The sequence below is a fragment of the Aotus nancymaae genome, unplaced genomic scaffold, assembly GCF_030222135.1.
Source record: "Aotus nancymaae isolate 86718 unplaced genomic scaffold, 86718_ANA_hifiasm-v0.15.2.pri h1tg000003l, whole genome shotgun sequence".
NCBI classification, from domain to species: Eukaryota; Metazoa; Chordata; class Mammalia; order Primates; family Aotidae; genus Aotus; species Aotus nancymaae.
The window spans coordinates 75,032,393-75,046,325 of NW_026988414.1; the positions used below are offsets into that span (position 1 = coordinate 75,032,393).

Genomic DNA, 13,933 nt, shown 5'->3' on the forward strand with positions numbered 1-13,933 from the left:
GGAAACAAAGTCACAGAGATAGGGAGTAGTTAGAGAACACATCTGGGGGTGTGAGCTCACAGTCAGTTTTGGGCTTGTCAATTTTGAGATGCCCAAATATGCAAATCTGTCCCTACTGAAAATGGAGAAGACACGGGAAAGGAGAGGAGTAAAGACTAACTCCTCTTCACAAAGTGGAAGGTACCAGAACATTTGTGATTTCAGAGGCCCAGGGGGATTTATCATGTGGCTACTGACGCATCCCACCTTTTGCCCCTGCCTGTTGCACAGTAGGCAAGAAGGTTTGTGACTTTTCACTACCCGCACCTCCCCCCAGCACGGTCCTCCCAGTTTTCCATGTGAACCATCCTGTGGCTACCCTGTCACAGGCTGGCCCTGAGGTGAGCAGTATTTGGACTGTGATGTTGCTTGCCCTCCACTTTTCTGCAGGACAGAGCGGGACCTCTAGAGTGGGAAACGTGCCAAGCAGTAGCCTTGTTCTTGAACTTACGCGAGAGGATAATTCCCCACACCCTTCCTGTACTCAGTCCTCAGTTTGCCTGGTGAGAGAGCAGCCTCCTCCCCTGTGCTCTGCCAGCTGGACCCAAACTGGCCACATCAGTGGTGAGACCAAAAAGATGGTGGTGGGGAGGTGGCTCTGAGGCCCGGGAAACCATTCCAGCTCCTGCCAGCTTTAAATTGTGTTTAATTCCCAGCACAGTGGTCCTGGAAATGCCTTTTTCTCATGCCTGGGAACCACTAGAAGGGGAATGTGGTCTGTGTTGGCCAGGGCCATAAAATTCAACTTCTCCCTGCCTCACATCTCGTTTCTGCCCTTCCTCATGGAGCTGAGGCTAGGCGTTCACATTCCCCAGAGACCCTGTTCCCCAGTGCTTGTTCTTCATGTCTGAAATTCAGTGAATGAGCTCGCCTGCTAGGCCTGTGTGGCCCGCCCATGGCTACACATTGGAAGCACCATGGCACTTTGAGAGCTACAGATGCCTGGGTCCCAGAGCTACTGAGGTGGTCTAGGGTGTGTCCAGGGCACAGCCCCGGTGGAGGACCACTGCTATATCGCATTGCCTCTTTTAAAAAAAATTAATCTTACTTGGAAATGATTTCAAACCTATAGAAAAGTTGGAAGAATAAGAACTGTACACATGAGGCTCAAATACCTTTTGCCCAGATAAACCTATTAACATTTCTTCCCATTTGATTCATCACGTGTGTCTCAAATGTATGTGCGCTGTCTCTCCCTCGCCCTAACCCCCCCATCTCTTCCTCTCCCTCCCTCCCCCTCGCTCCATACCCACCAAGGCCTTTTATCCCTAATACCTCAGTGGGTACCTACCAAGAAGATTTCCTCTGACAACTGCAGTACCATTGTCAAACTCAGTCCATGTAACACTGATGAAATACCTCACTACTCATATTCCCGTTGGCCGAGTCACATCTAGCATTTTTCCCTCTGCGGGGCTGGATCCAGTCTGGATTAGGTATTCTGTTGAGCTGTCATGTCTCCCAGGCCACCTTTAATCTGGATCATTTTCATAGCTTTGTCTCTGATGACAGGAACAGTTTGTGTTAGATGGTGCTGCTTATCTGCGTTTGTCTGCGATTTCCTTGTGATTAGATTTGGTTTTGCATTCCGGGTGGCTGAACCACTACCTGCGTCACGTGGCCTCTCAGGGCACCCCATCTCGAGGCACGCAGTGTCCATCTGCCCCTCAATGGGGATGTTCGTTTTGATTGTCTAGTCCGAGGAGAAGGAAATGTGAACAGGAAGATTTTAATATAAATGTTAACTGTGTAGAAGGTATTTAACTACTAAAAGGGATTAAAAACAAACAACTCTAAAGCAGCTTAGCAGAGAACAGCCATCACCCCTAGGTCTGAGGAAAGAGAGAACAGGGAAGGAACTCAGAAACTCAGAGGAGGTTCCCCAAGATGGAGAGACCTCCGAGGGGCAGCTGTGGCTGCCTGGGACACGCTTCCTGTCCTGTGCTGGAGAAAACTGCCCAGAGATGCCCACCACCAGGCCACAGGAGCAGAGAGCTACCACTGCAGGGAATGCTACTGGGACCCGTGCCAGAACAAAGGAGACAGAAGAAAAAGGCCGTCTTCCTCCTCTAGCCCTGTGGGCCCCTTCAGAGCCCACTGTGGGCCAGGCTGGCCAAGGATAAAGGGGTTTGCAGAGTCCCCTCTTCAGTGTGACAAGGAAGGGCAAGGTCAGGGGAGTTCGGAGCTAAGAGGCAATAAATGAATACCTGACACACCTGGTGGAGGTGTGTCCACTTTCTCCATAGCATAGTTACTGTTTTTTTCTTTCCAACTAATAAGAAATATCTGGAGACACACCATCTCCATGTACATACCCTGCTCGTCATCAGACTTGCCCCAGGTTCATCAAATGTTGCCGATTCTGGCCCGATTTCATCTTTATGATGATTGCCAAGTGATGTTTTTGCAGTCCAGCACTCCTTCCTCATTTGCCTGTCATCCCTTCCTTCTCGCTCACTTATTTTTATATATCCACTATGGATTCCCATTTTTCCAACGGTCTACTTCATCATTGACCTTTGGGGGTGGGGGAGGAGTTCCTCAGATAGTTCCAGACTTGGTGAGTGGGGGCCCCTTCAGGTTGCCTCCTGTATCCCAGCATTTTTGGAAGCACTCCCCTAATTCTGGTCTAACAAGGTGTCCCGGGCCCCTGGGCACCAGCTCTGGATCAGTGTTTCTCCCGGGAGCCTTGGTCCCCAGCACTAGGTGTGCTTATTGTAGCCGGGGTGTCTTCACTTCTTGTTCTACAGATTGACAGAGCTTGTCTTACTGCCTTTTTTAAGTGTATTTTTTTTAAACAAAAGTAACTAGTGCTTTTAAAAATGTAAATAATACAGATATCTGTAAAGAACAAAGTTCCCACAGGGAAGCAAGTTCAGACTCTACAGACACAGAGAGTCAGTGGTGGGTTTTGGTTTGCTTCTTGCTAATAGGAATTTCATCCTACAAGGTCCTGTCTGTCTTCACAACACAGTCTGATGCTTTTCCCATGTCAGACAGCAGGATGTCTTTCCACTGTGTTAGCTGCCTGGGTACGCTAGTACCCTGCTTAACCGAGGTATAAAGGACAGGCCAGCAGGCTGCCTCCAGTGCCTCTGCTACTCACCACAGTGACCATCTCTGTACACACTGCAGTCATTTACAAATTTTTTAAATTAAAACAATTTTTATTGCGATGAAATTCACACGGCATAAAATTAACGATTTTAAAGGAAGCAAGTGGCCTTGAGTACATCCACTATGCCGTGTAACCACCACCTCTAGTTTCAAAGCACTTTCATCACCCTGTGTTACGTATTTTTGCATGAACTTCAGGGGTGGATTCTTGGATAGCTGGATTTACTCTGGATCGAAAGTCACATTTGGCCGGGCACAGTGGCTCATGCCTAGCACTTTGGGAGGCTGAGGTGGCCGGATCACTTGAGGTCAGGAGTTCAAAACCAGCCCTGCCAACATGGTGAAGCCCTGTCTCTACTAAAAATACAAAAAATTAGCAGGGCATGGTGGCGTCCTACATACTCGGGAGGCTGAGACAGCATAATTGCTTGAACTTGGAGGCAGAGGTTGCAGTTAGCCAAGATTGTGATACTGCACTCCAGCCTGGGTGACAGAGCAAGACTCTGTCTCAAAAAAAAAAAGTATGTTTAAACATTTTCATGGATACATCTGGTTGCTCTCCAGAAAGATTATATCAATTTAGATTCCCACCAGCAGTGTATGAAATGTGCATTTCTTTTTTTTCTTTTTTGAGATAAAGTCTCACTCTGTTGCCCAGGCTGGAGTGCAGTAGCGTGATCTTGGCTCATTGCAACCTCTGCCTCCTAGGTTTAAATGATTCTAATGCCTCAGCCTCCCGAGTAGCTAGGATTACAGGCGCCTGCCACCACCCCCGGCTAAGTTTTGTGTTTTAGTAGAGATAGACTTTCACCATGTTGGCCAGGCTAGTCTCAAACTCCTGACCTCTGGTGATCTACCCACCTCGGCCTCCCAAAGTGCTGGAATTACAGGTGTGAGCCACCGCGCCCAGCCTGAAATGTGCATTTCTTTATATCCTTGTCGACACTTTTGGTATGATGAGACTTGTGAGAGTGAAAATATGTATTTATTTGACCGTTAGCTAGGGCCAGGATGCTTCCAAAGGTGTGTCAGCCATTTGTGTCTTCTGAATGTTGTCTGTCCTCTGCCCAGTTTGCCTGATTGTTGGGTTTTTTTTCTTTCAGATCTTAACAGAATTTACTCAGGAGACGTTTAATGTCTGTTGCTATTGCAAGTGAAATGGTTTTCCTGACTTATTTCCTAGCTGGTTGGTGGCAGTGTGTAACAACAGTTGCTTTTTGGGTGCATCCTTGCAGTTCTTGAAAATAACGTGTGTGTTGCCCGTGGCTTTTTATTGCGGTGCCTGTGAGGCCTCCTGAGGGTACCACTGACCTGGCAGAAACCTCCTATCTCCTGAGTACCTTTTTGGATGGTGCTGCTGCATTGCTAGTTGTGACGAGGTTGAGTCATACACATATCCTGCTCTCCTGAGTTTATCCAGTGAAGACAGTAGGACAGATATAGAAATTATAGGGTAGAAAAGAGACCTGCTCTGTCACCCAGGCTGGAGTGCAGTGGCGTAATCTCGGTTCACTGCAACCTCCACCCACCAGGTTCAAGCAATTCTCCTGCCTCAGCCTCCCAAGTAGCTGGGATTACAGGTGTGCACCACCACACCTGGCTAATTTTTGTATTTTTAGTAGAGACAGGGTTTCACCCTGTTGGCCAGGCTGGTCTCAAACTCCCAGAGTGCTGGGATTACAGGCATGAGCCGCTGCGCCCAGCCTGCTTACTGATCTTTGTTATTTCCAGCATCTGGCAAGTAGTGGGCACTGTGGTCTGAGATAAGTCACTATGGTACCATAAGTGTTTTCCAAACTTTTTTAAATGTTTAGCTGAAGATCCTATTAGCCCGGGGTTTCTCAGCTCCAGCTGCATACCAGAATCACAGGAAGAATGTTTCAAATATTTCTGCGCAAGCTCAGTTTGCAGGGATTTGGTTTTCGTTTGTCTGAGGTGGGACCCAAACATCAGCATTTTGAAAGCGGCTCGAGCAGCCAGGCTGAGAACCACTGCTCATGCAATCTGTGTAGGGGTGCCCCTTTCTCCTCCCTTTGGGTTCTAAGTGGGCTCTACTGAGCACAGTTTGATCATCCCGTGAGGGTGCTGAGGGCAGCGAGCCCACTTGCTGATGTGACCTCGTCCTGGGCCAGTGCTGGCTCAAATGCTGGGATGGAGAAACAGGCAGACACCCAGGTTCAGCCAGACCACGGCAAGCCGGTGACCTTATGCTGAGGTTTCTTGGCCTAGGAAACGCTGTGACAGAGTGGGTGGAATTAGGTGTTGGACGGACACCGGTGGTGCGTGCTTCCAATTTGGCCAAATGTGAGTTGCTTCTGTTCATCGTCATTGCGAAGGATTCACTGCCATAACCACAGCTGTCCCAGAGATGGGCGTGCTGAGCGAGGGTGCTTATGCCATGCTCAAAGCTGCTGTTGCGTGTAGCCGAGATTCAGAGGTTGTGGGCCTTTTCCTTAAAAGTGGTATCCCTTGCTTTGAAGTAGCACCTAACCATGTCTGATTTGAACCTTAGGTGATAGCAATCGTGCACCCATCTGACTGATGCTGAAACAGGCCCAGAGAAATTGTGACTTGCCTAAGATTGCCCAAGGAAGCGTGCAGGCCCTGATGCCCCGATTCAGAGAGCTTGCCTCTCCTCCTGCTCTGTGCTGCCTGTGAGTGGCCCTCTGTCAGGAAGAGGCCGCAGTTATTTATACACCCAATTACACGCTAACTCCCTCTTTATCTGGCACCGTCTCTGCTGGGAAGCCCATCCATCTGTGCAGTGGGCTGCCGGCAGCTGAGGTGGTGACCCGGTGCTGGAAGAAGGGAGAAAGCTGCACAGCAGTGAACCTGACTCGGATTCATTTGTGGGCATTCTCCCCCTGGCATAAACTGTGACCCAAGAGTTGCTTTCAGTTCTGTGCTCTGGCCGCCGGAATGACTGGAGAATAGGCTCGTTATCTAACTCTCGTTACCCATCACCCTCTGGGGCCCACAGACACAGCGGCACCTGTCAGAGATGATGATAAATATCTAGGCCAAAGGTTTTTAAAAAATCTTTGCAGTGGAATGGAATGTTCAATCAAGATGACAAGGCATCTTCAAGGAGTAAGTATTGATACCTAACTTTCTACTCTTTCCGTTCCCTGCCCTGCCCACACACAGCCTGACCCAGTGGTAGTTGTCCTGCCTCTCCCAGCCCTGGCCCAGGCTTTGTTCCCGCCCCGCTCCCCCTCCAGCTCCTCCACTGGGGGAGGAGCCTATCTTCAAGTCACTCCTCACCTCCCTTTCCTGTCTTCCCACCCCTGTCTCCCATTCCCTAAGTCTCCAAATTCCATCCATCTGCTTTCTGAGTTCTCCCAGAATTGCTCTCCAGCCCAGTCACCACTTCCCAGACAAGCCACCCTCCCTTGCTGGATGGCCTGCAGCGGCCCCCCAGGGCCACTCACCCTGCTCACTGCCTCACATCTTGGCTTAGAGGGCGCCTGTCTGCCCTCCTGGGCTGAGTGAGCTCTTTGAGGGCCCCTTTATCTTAGCACCATGCACCCATCATTAGGTACAGCGTGGGTCACACAGAAGTCATCCGAATATCCTGGTTGAATTACTCGGACCACCTGACATCTGGAACCCGGCTGAACCTGGTGCGGCTTGAGATGTGTGTCCTGGGCAATGTTTTTGGCCCAGGCAAGCATTTTCACAGCCAAGGCTTTATCCACAGACTTCTCTCTCCTGCAGGAGAGTATAAGACCAAGCACCCGACGACATTTTTCTCTCCAAATGTCTCTATTGGGAAACCTCAGATGGCTCAGGAGTGGGCGTCTGGTCAGCTCTCGAAGGATGGCTTTAGGAGGGAAAATGACATTTCAGGAAGGATTTAGGCATCACTGTATTTTTTCAGAGAACCAAAGCCTTTTCCCACCCTGTCTGCCACACACCCTCTGGTGGAAAGCAGTGATGGGTGACACCCAGCAGACGGCTAGCCTGTCCCCAGCTCCAGAGCCCCACTTGCAGGGTCCTGCAAGCACCTGCACCCTGGGGGCTGCCTGACCACAAGAACAGCCCCCTCTTTGCCCAGGGCCAGCCTGCCTGGGCTCTGGAGCCCTGCTCAGCTGGGGCTGCCATATTAAGGGGAGTGTCACGGGCAGCAGCGGCTTCCCCAGGCCCCAATTGCACGTCTGCCTGGCCCTAGCACGAACAACACTTGGGCGGTGGAACAGCCCTCTCACTGCACTGCAGACTCGAAAGGTGCCCACACACCTAAGATGGCGACCCAAGGACACCTTCCCTCCCCCGCCTTCACCAGGTCTCATCCTTGCTGAACTCAACCCACTTTTTTGCTCAAGTGAAGATGAAGGTGTAAAGATGGCCATTTATGTTAAACGCCAGAGCAGCCCCCTTTCTGCCAGCCCCTCCTTGCTCTCTTCTTAGAGCAGAGCTTGGCGAAAAGCCTCATTTTTGCCATAGTGGCATCTGACAGTGGCCTGGGCACGTGGGAGGGCCTCTGTATGCCAGCTGGCTGCCAGCCTGGCAAAGCCAGGACTAGTGGGGAAGCCGCAGGTCTACCCTGGGCTTCTGCGGGGCATGAGAGCTCCCTGTCACTGGAGATGTTGAAGCCGGCTAGGACGCCCATCCCCCGGGGGTGGCGAGGCAGGCATTGTGCAGGAGGTGCCACAAGATTCTCCCCGAGTCTCAGCTTGTCCCCAGTCCTGGGGAATGTCAGGGGCAAGCTCACTTCCTTCTCTCTGTCACACACAGGAAACGTCCGGTGCCTCCTCCTTCCCCAGCTACGCCCTCCACTATCGCCCTCTGCAGGTCATCTCTGCACCTGCTCCCTGCAGCGCCCCTTGCTGGAGCTACCAGCGGCAGGAAGGAGCAGAAGGGAGTCCCCCCATCTCCTTTGCATGTTTGGGGCCACCTCTTCCCAGAAACCTTGGTGACATCTCTGTGCACTGGGACATTTCCTGTAGCGTTCTTCAACTTTCTGGGCTTTCAAGAGTTCCTTGGATGGAGGAGACTGAGGCTTTGCTCCTCTGAGTTGGGGGCAAAGCCGGCCCTCCCTAGGCCTGGCACAGAGCCATGTCTGTAGAGAGCAGTCCCCAAAGGGTGTGGATGAGGAGAGGCCAAACAGTTCGCAGTCCAGATAAAGATGGTCCGCAGGGAACAGCAGGGCCCTGCAGCAGCTCGTCAGCGTGGTCCCAGTGGAGAAGGACCACTGTGTCCCCTGTCCGGCCCCTTATAGTCCTGGGCCTGCCTGGTCGCGGGGCGGGGATCCCAGGCACATGTGGGGTGGGCCAGCTTGGCCACTGCCAGGACTGAGGAGCGATCAGTGGCCAGGGGCCCTCTCCCCCATACCCACTCGCAATGCCTTAGGCAAGGATGAAGCCTATTGGTTGAAGCAGGGCTTGGCCAGTGGTGGAAGTTATGTTCCTGGGACCAAAAAGAGAAAAGGCTGGAGGCCATCAAGACCAGCCCCCTCTGTGCCCAGGGCCAGCCTGCCTGGGCTCTGGAGCCCTGCTCGGCTCAGGCTGCCATATTGAGGGTAGTGTCACGGGCAGCAGTAGCTTCCCCAGGCCCCAGTTGCACCCATAAGCCGCAAACCTGTCTTCCTGGGCTCCCACCACAGCCTCTCCAACAGATCCATCAGCAGCTTCCTGTTTCTAAACTGAGTCCTCAGAATATTCCTGGGTGTACCCCCAATCTCACCTGTGCCCACCCACGCACTTGCTCTGACCTGGCCTCTGCTGCCCGGTCGTGGCCCTGCTCAACCCTCCGCCCCCAGGAAGCCTGCTCTCCCCATCACAGCCCTCCCGAGCCCCTTTTGCCACATCCTCCTGCACCCCTGTAGCCTCTGTTTGCCCAGGTATGAATGTCTCCCTGGCAGTCTGGGAGCTGCTAGCAACTGGGGCCAGGCCTCTTCTCCTCCGACTATAGCTGAAGCCTTGGCTGAGGGGGGAGCTCCGCCCCCAGCCTCCTTCCCTTGTTCCTTTCCCTCCTCTGAACTGAACACTCGGACAATGGAGCAGGAGAAAGAGAGAAAGGGACTGCAGCGCACCAAGCAGAACAGAATGCACTCCTTCTTTATTCCCTGGGAGACAGGCTGCCGCTCAGGGCTCGGGGATGCTCGGCTCTGGGCCCCAGCGAGGCCGGGACAGTGTGGGGCACTGCTGGCTCCACCAGCAGGGCAGGTCCGAGGGGGCTTCTGCCCCTTCCTCAAAGCTTCTCCAGGTAGGAACCAGGGACGAAGCCACGCTGCCCGTTCCGCTCCACGGTCCACCAGCCATCCTCCCCTTCCAGGATCACCTCCAGGATGTCACCCGCAGAGAGGTCCAGCTCATCTGGGTTCTGGCCAAGAGATTGAAAGCGCATGACTCTGGAAGGGCCTGTGGGGAGGGGCCTGGCTGACGTTCCCCCACCCAGCAGTAAATGTGGCATGTCTACCAAGGGCAGCCCATTGGAGACATAGGATGCGGGTGCCCCAAGGGACCTGGCCTCCCATCCCCTCAGTTTGTCATCGTAGGCCTCCCCCCACCTGGGTTTTTTCCCCAGCCTCACCTCCCCTCTCGCACTCTGGAGAGACACAGTGACTGGAGCACGTCAGGGGTCAGGGCTGCTCATCACGCCCCAAGCCCAGGGCACACTCAGGCCCAAGCTCACCACGCAGCCTCCCCTCTGTGGTCCCCAGTCCCAGCTAGCCGCTGCCATCTGAGCACCCTGTCACTCTCCTGGCCTGGCTTCCCTGCCTCCCAGAGCCTTGACCTGGTCAGCAGAGCCCACCCACACCCAGCCTGCCTGGCCATGCATGGCAGGGGGTGCTTGACCTCAGTCCAGCTGGATCTGAGGTCTGGCTATGCACCCCTCCCCTCAAGCAGGGAGCAGAGTGGACCCTCTCTCAGAGCTGCCCTGTGGCTGCCTTAACGCATCCTCGCCGCATGGACATCAGAAAATCAATCCTGGCACGAACGCAAGACTCATTCTGGTCAGTTTTCCGCACCCATGGCCAGGGAGGACGGCCCTGACCCAAAGGTGCAGAGCCTGGCCCTCAAGCTATGACCTACAGGCAGCCCCAGGCTCTGCCAGCACCCCACCTGTGCACCTGTGCAGCACGCAGTGCCCAGCCTGTGTGGATGGCACAGGCACGTATGCTCCACGTGTGTGCTGTGTGCAGGCCGAGCAGACGCAGGCCTGCTGCTGCCAGTTTCCATTCAGCACATGCGCTCAGAGGCCCTCCAAGCCCGGGAGCTGTTAGAGCCCACACTGAGCACACTCCCAGGTGCCCTTGCTAGTGTGGACGCACCCTCGGGCACACGTGCCCTCCTGAGCAGGAGAGGACGCTCGAAGATAACTGAAACCACCAGGAGAGACGAGGCTATGAGGCACTGAGTGGGACAGGGAGCTCTCAGGTGTGGGGAGGCGGCACAGGTGGCTTGGGGCGTGGCAGCCTCACCTGCGCTGTGTAGTCGTAGAGTGCGCGGTACTCCTGGGCTGGCGAGGCCGAGTTTCCCTGCGTCTCCTGCACTGCGATGGCTGCGTAGACACCCTCATTCTGCTCGGGGGTGGGGGTCAGGGTCTCTGTGGAGGCTGAGAGCAGGGTGATGCATGAACCCTTCCGCTTTCTGCGGCCCCTGGAGGTCCTGCTGGGACGGGGTTTCTCCATGCTCTCTACATTATTTCCCTCTGCTCTCCACATTTGCTGTTGGGGGGCATGCCCTTCCCCTTGAGGGGCCTCAGTGACCCCATCTGTGCTATGTGGGAGACCTTCCCCTGGGATCAGTGTGTTTGGGGGTCCCCTCCTGATCACCTTTACCAGCAGAAGCTGCCAACGAGGTGGTCTTGGGACTTCCGTGCAGCAGTCCAGAGAACCTGGGGACAAGCGGAGGAAAGAGGGTGAGTGCCCCCCCCACACACTCAGGGCCCCACCGGGAGGGAGGGTTCGGCGGGGAGAGTTCTCAGAGCTGCTCGCTCTTCCAGGGCTGGGGCTGCCCCGAGCCTCCAGGCATGGATGTGATTAATGAGGTGTTCCTGGGGCAGGAGGGTTCCCCAAAACGTGGTCCCGGGGGCTCCTCCCTCCCCAGCTATGCCTTCCACTGGTGCCGTCTGCAGGCCATGTCTGCACCTGCTCCCTGCAGCGCCCCTTGCTGGAGCTTCAGGGGAAGACCCCCAGCACCCTTCGGGGATTCTAGGACCTCCGTGCTGAGGCCTCAGCCTCCGGGCCCTGCCCCAGGTCGCCCTAGCAGCCTCCCCAACGGGGGTAGGGGGGTGCACTGCTGCACGAAGCCGGCTCACACGTGCCCTGCTGGGGCCTCCACTGCCTGGGCCGAGCCAGCCCTCCTCCCCGCTGGCCCCGGGGATCGGGTCAGCTCTGCCACCCTGTGCACAGGAGTTCCCAGACGGTGCTGGGCGACTTTACCCCTGCGCCTGCGCCAGGCTTAGGCCTGGACTGAGCTGGGGTCGTGAAGGTTTACTGAATAAAGGAAAATAAAACAGAAGAAGCGCGAGACTGATGCCGGGGACACCCCCTGAAGCGGGCAGCAGTGAGGGCTCAGAGGACAGGCTGACACTGCCTCCGAGACGGGAAGGCTTCTTGGTGGGCTGGGGCTGAGTCTTCAGAGGTGAGCCTTTTACTAGGCGAGAAGGGGGAGCGAGGCACTGCTGGTGACTGGGAGGGGAGCACGCAGGTGCAGGGGAGGAGGCGTGGGCAGGCGGAGGTCTGTGGAGTGGATGGACCAGTTTGGGTATGTGGGGGACGGGACTGAAATCGGGACCGGAGCAGACGCTGAGGGACCTTGAATGCAGGTGAGGGGCTAAGCCGTGACTCAGGGGCCTGTGGGAGGCTGCCCTGCAATTCAAGGTGGCATGTGGGGTCCTTTCCCACATGAAGGGCTGAGGGCGGAGGCCTAGGAGTGCACACACATTTGCAGGGTGGACACACATGGCCCAGCACGTGAGAGGGCCTGACACTCACACAGGCGGTGCAGACACACGCGGCAGGGCCCCGCAGCAAAGGACAGGGTGAGAGCGCGGTGGGGCTGGGGGTGCAGGGCTTGTTGAGCCATTGTGCTGCCCGCCCCACACCTCTTTTCCCCAGACTGTCTACACTTCCATCTCTCAGCCACTGACCCCTGCCTCTCCCCAACCCTGCCTGGTTTCTAGCTGCCCCATCCAGAGGCCTGAGCAGCCCCCTTCAGCAGCCAGGGAGCACCCCCCTCCCTCCGCCCTGCAGGACACCTCTCTCTCTCTCTCTCTCTCTCCCTTCCTCTCTCCCTCCCTCCCTGTCTCTGTCTTTCTCTCATCCTCTCTGGGGCATCCCTTTCTGCCCCTTCCTGACACTGCCTCAGGTGAGCTCTTTGTCCAGTTGCATGAATGACCACCTTTCCTGGGATCCAGGTCCTCACCAGGTGCAGGGAGGCCCGAGTCCCCCAGCTTTTGTAGGGTGCGAGGCTGCAGATGTGCTGCCTCCTGGGGTACTGCTTTCACGAGATTCTCAAAGGGGTGTGTGCACCCCCCTCTGTGAGCACGGGTGGCTCCCATGAACCTCTGCCTCCCAGGAGTAGGAGGCTCCAGAGGCTCCTGAGGCCCTGGAATGAGCTGGTCCTTGCGAAGGGCCGGGAATTGCATCAGCTCCTCCCCGCGGTCTGCTACCTCCCAGAGGCAGCACCTTCTTGGTTGAGGGTTGGCTGGAGAGAGGAGGGTGGCATGGTACTGGGGGCACAGGCACCACATGAAACCCACGGACCCTTGTGGATGCTCACAGACAGGGCACGTGGCCCCTCAAAGGCCTGGCTATGAGGGCTCCCTGAGCTGCCTGGTGCTCCCAATGGGCTGTCACCATCATCACTCAAGGCCTGCACCAGGAGGGGTCCTTAGGTTCTCAATCTGACCCCAAAACCTAGGACCCTGGCCCTAGAGAGTGTGAGTGATTTGCCCAGGTCACACACTGAGGCCCGGCACTAGGACCGTGGCACATGACTGCAGCCAGGCTGGGGAAGGGGCCCTGGAAGAGTCTGGAGAATTCTCCAGATGCCCCAGTCCTGCCCCAGCCAGAGAGCATTGCCACTGCAGGCTGACAGGGCACCAGGCTCTCATGGGGACACCAGGGACAAGGAAGCCAGCACAGGGGCCTCCCCAGAGCTTGGAACACAGCCCCTGGTGAATAAGGTGAATAACTGGGGTGTGATTATTCACTTAATGTCGCGTCCCTTGGGCTGAGGGTCCCATAGGCTGAACCAAGCCTATCTTGTCTCCAGAGAGTGCCCAGCACCCAAACTAGTCACCAGATTCATAGAAGGTGCTCAGTGAACCAGGAAGGGCCAGGCACAGCAGAAGGGCTCGGCCTACTTCCTGGCCCAGGCTCGAGCCCTGCCTCCGTCTGCTGGGGCCTCACCTCTTTATCATGCCGCAGGACGGCTGGATGCCGGGGCTGCCGGTCAGCGGGGTAACCTCCCGGTCATAGTAGTTCTGGTAGAGCACCGGAGCTGCAGACAGCAAGCCGTGAGGCCCAGGGCAGCCCCCAACACCCCATTCTGGCACTGCCAGAGACCCAACTGGGGCCCCACATTCCCAATCTGGCCCTGGCCCATCCTGGTGCCTGGGGAGGTGCCTGTCCCGCTCCCCTGAGAGACTCCACCGTAGGGACCACCAAGACCTAATATTCTGGACCCATGATTCAGTGAAACCAAACAGGCGGCGAGTGGGGCCGTGGGAGCTCCTCCCCTCAGTCCCCACCCCCAGCTCTTCCTCTGAGTGCCATCATGCCCTTAGCTTTGCCTGAGAGGAGGCAGCAGGCCCAGGACCCAGC

General features: G+C 55.7%; 1 protein-coding gene across 5 annotated transcripts in view; it reads right to left on the reverse strand.

Annotated features, from left to right (window-relative positions):
• Window positions 1-9,187: 9,187 nt before the first annotated feature.
• The window catches only part of PSTPIP1 (proline-serine-threonine phosphatase interacting protein 1), a 42,284-nt gene continuing 37,538 nt past the window's right edge, over window positions 9,188-13,933 (reverse strand). For 4 of the 5 annotated variants that reach the window (XM_012457686.3, XM_012457691.3, XM_012457689.2 and 1 more), the window contains 4 exons: window positions 13,520-13,610; window positions 10,937-10,998; window positions 10,583-10,716; window positions 9,188-9,480 (listed from right to left, as the gene is read on the reverse strand). In XM_012457686.3, the coding sequence (XP_012313109.1) occupies window positions 9,349-9,480; window positions 10,583-10,716; window positions 10,937-10,998; window positions 13,520-13,610 (419 nt within the window). In that variant the 3' untranslated portion in view covers window positions 9,188-9,348. The remainder of the gene's footprint in view (window positions 9,481-10,582; window positions 10,717-10,936; window positions 10,999-13,519; window positions 13,611-13,933) is intronic. The other variant, XM_012457688.3, reaches the window with a different exon arrangement.